Raw genomic sequence first — 1,917 nt, 5'->3', positions numbered from 1 at the left:
GAGAGCTTTGCTTTCACTGGCAGGCTGTGCTGAAAGCCCGCTGTGTGCATTCTTTTGTCTGTTCCCTGCTTCATGAAAAAGCCAAGGAGGGAGTTTCTCTTGTTCAAGGCTATATATGATCTCTCTCTCTCTCTCCCTCACCCTCCCTCTCCACCAATTTCTTCAGCATGAGTGGGTTTATTTTCATTTTCAAAACCTCGCTCTCTGAATCCCTCACAGCTGTGTGTATGTGTGTGCGCACGTGCATTTCTGTGGGCAGGAGATTCTTGTAGTCATGGGAGAAAAGACGCACACTGGCCTGATCACTGTTTGCGAGAAATGGATGTGTAGATGTGTGTGTACATGCATGTGAGTGTACAGTATTGTGTGTATGTCTTTTGGAGTGTTTTTGTCTCTACAATGCCTGAGTCGGCCTGTCTATGTACTGATAACCCCACCAAAACAATGACTACAGCTTTGCCGTTGTCTGTTTATGGATGTGGATGTGGATGGAATGTTGGCGGTTTTCTTGGTAAGGTCAGGAAAGATAAGTGTCTCTCTGTGCAGGAGATTTGATTCAGCTTGAGACAGAGAAAGATTTGTTTTTCAACCCGTGTTGCCATGTAGTCTAGAGAACCAGTATGTGCTTTTGTGCCACATTTGCCAGCTTATGTATGTTTTCCTTATGGGTTCACTTCCATGTTTTGTTCCCCATAAGATTGTATCTAGTAAGCTGATTACTTTGTGTAAGTGATCACTTACCCCTGTGTTTTTAAAGAATTTAGTTTTACATGACCAGAAACATACAAAGCATGAACACAACATAAGCATGAAAACAGAGGTCCATGAAATTGGTTTATATAACTTGAATCCACATTTAAGTCCAGTGGAGAATAATCTAATTGACACACATAAATCCTGTCAGTTTTATTAGCATGATACATAAAGAACGAAAAATAATAAACCATCAAGCTAAGGCATTTATTCTTAAATAGCAAATTGTTTTAATCAATCATCTATAGAAGAATTTGAAGAATTTTATCTATACAGCACATTTCATACACAGAGGCAGTTCACAGTGATTTACATAGACAAAATCAACAATAAAAATAAACATTAACGGGTAAAAATTAATAAAGGTAAAGATAAAACATTGTAAAATAAAATACATGGTATGAAACAGGAAATGAAACGTGGCATTGTGCATCTTGGCCTCATGGGCGGAGTACTGGTTAACCGTGGCCTTTGGAAACCACTTCTGCTTGCACTGTATCATTTCATTATTTCAGAATCGGATTGCTCTGGAGTCAGCTGTCTCAGCTGTTAACATAATTCTATATGATATCTTCCTAAGTCTGCAAATGCAAAATGCAAAACAATGGCTTAAAGTACACATCATGTTATCAGGCAACAAGTGTACTTTTAATAGTTAAAATGTACATTACTAATTGTCTCTACGCTGTGGATTCTTAAGCCTCATCTGTCTGTGGCTCCCTCTCGCCTTCACCATGCTCAACCTCTCCACGTATTTCCTCATAGCCTCTAGCTGTCACAAACCCAGACAGTCTTCTCCTCCTCTTCACCAGCACTACCGCCACTACTATCACCACTGCCATCATACCCATCACCCCAAAGGCTATCCCTGCCTTTTCTCCACTGGACATCTGATTCGATTCTGTGTTCAGCCTTTCCATTATTTCCTTGATTTCCTCTGGTTTGGCCAGTTTCCACATTTTGGTCTGCCCCATTTTTTTGCCCAGCTCTTTCCCCCCTCCGTCATCACCATTACCGTGTTGCTGGCTTGCATGCTGAGAAGTGGAGCATTAGTGAAAGGGGGCAGATGGATTGGTTGAAGCTGCCCACCTGTGAACAGTCCTGACTGAACACAGTAAAGAATTTCACAGCCGTCACTCACTGTAGCAAGGTGCTGACTGCACT

The 1,917-nt window shown here is 41.4% G+C and overlaps 1 protein-coding gene across 1 annotated transcript in view; it reads right to left on the bottom strand.

Annotated features, from left to right (window-relative positions):
• Positions 1 to 909: 909 nt before the first annotated feature.
• LOC109961617 (macrophage-expressed gene 1 protein-like) overlaps positions 910 to 1,917 on the bottom strand; it is an 11,386-nt gene continuing 10,378 nt past the window's right edge. The window contains 2 exon segments of the mRNA XM_020602585.1: positions 910 to 1,750; positions 1,753 to 1,915. Coding sequence (XP_020458241.1) covers positions 1,449 to 1,750; positions 1,753 to 1,915 — 465 coding nt within the window. The 3' untranslated portion in view covers positions 910 to 1,448.

This window comes from Monopterus albus, unplaced genomic scaffold (assembly GCF_001952655.1).
Source record: "Monopterus albus unplaced genomic scaffold, M_albus_1.0 scaffold56.1, whole genome shotgun sequence".
In the NCBI taxonomy this organism is placed as follows: Eukaryota; Metazoa; Chordata; class Actinopteri; order Synbranchiformes; family Synbranchidae; genus Monopterus; species Monopterus albus.
Note: the sequence above shows the minus strand (reverse complement) of the source record. Positions and strands in the feature narration are given on the sequence as shown.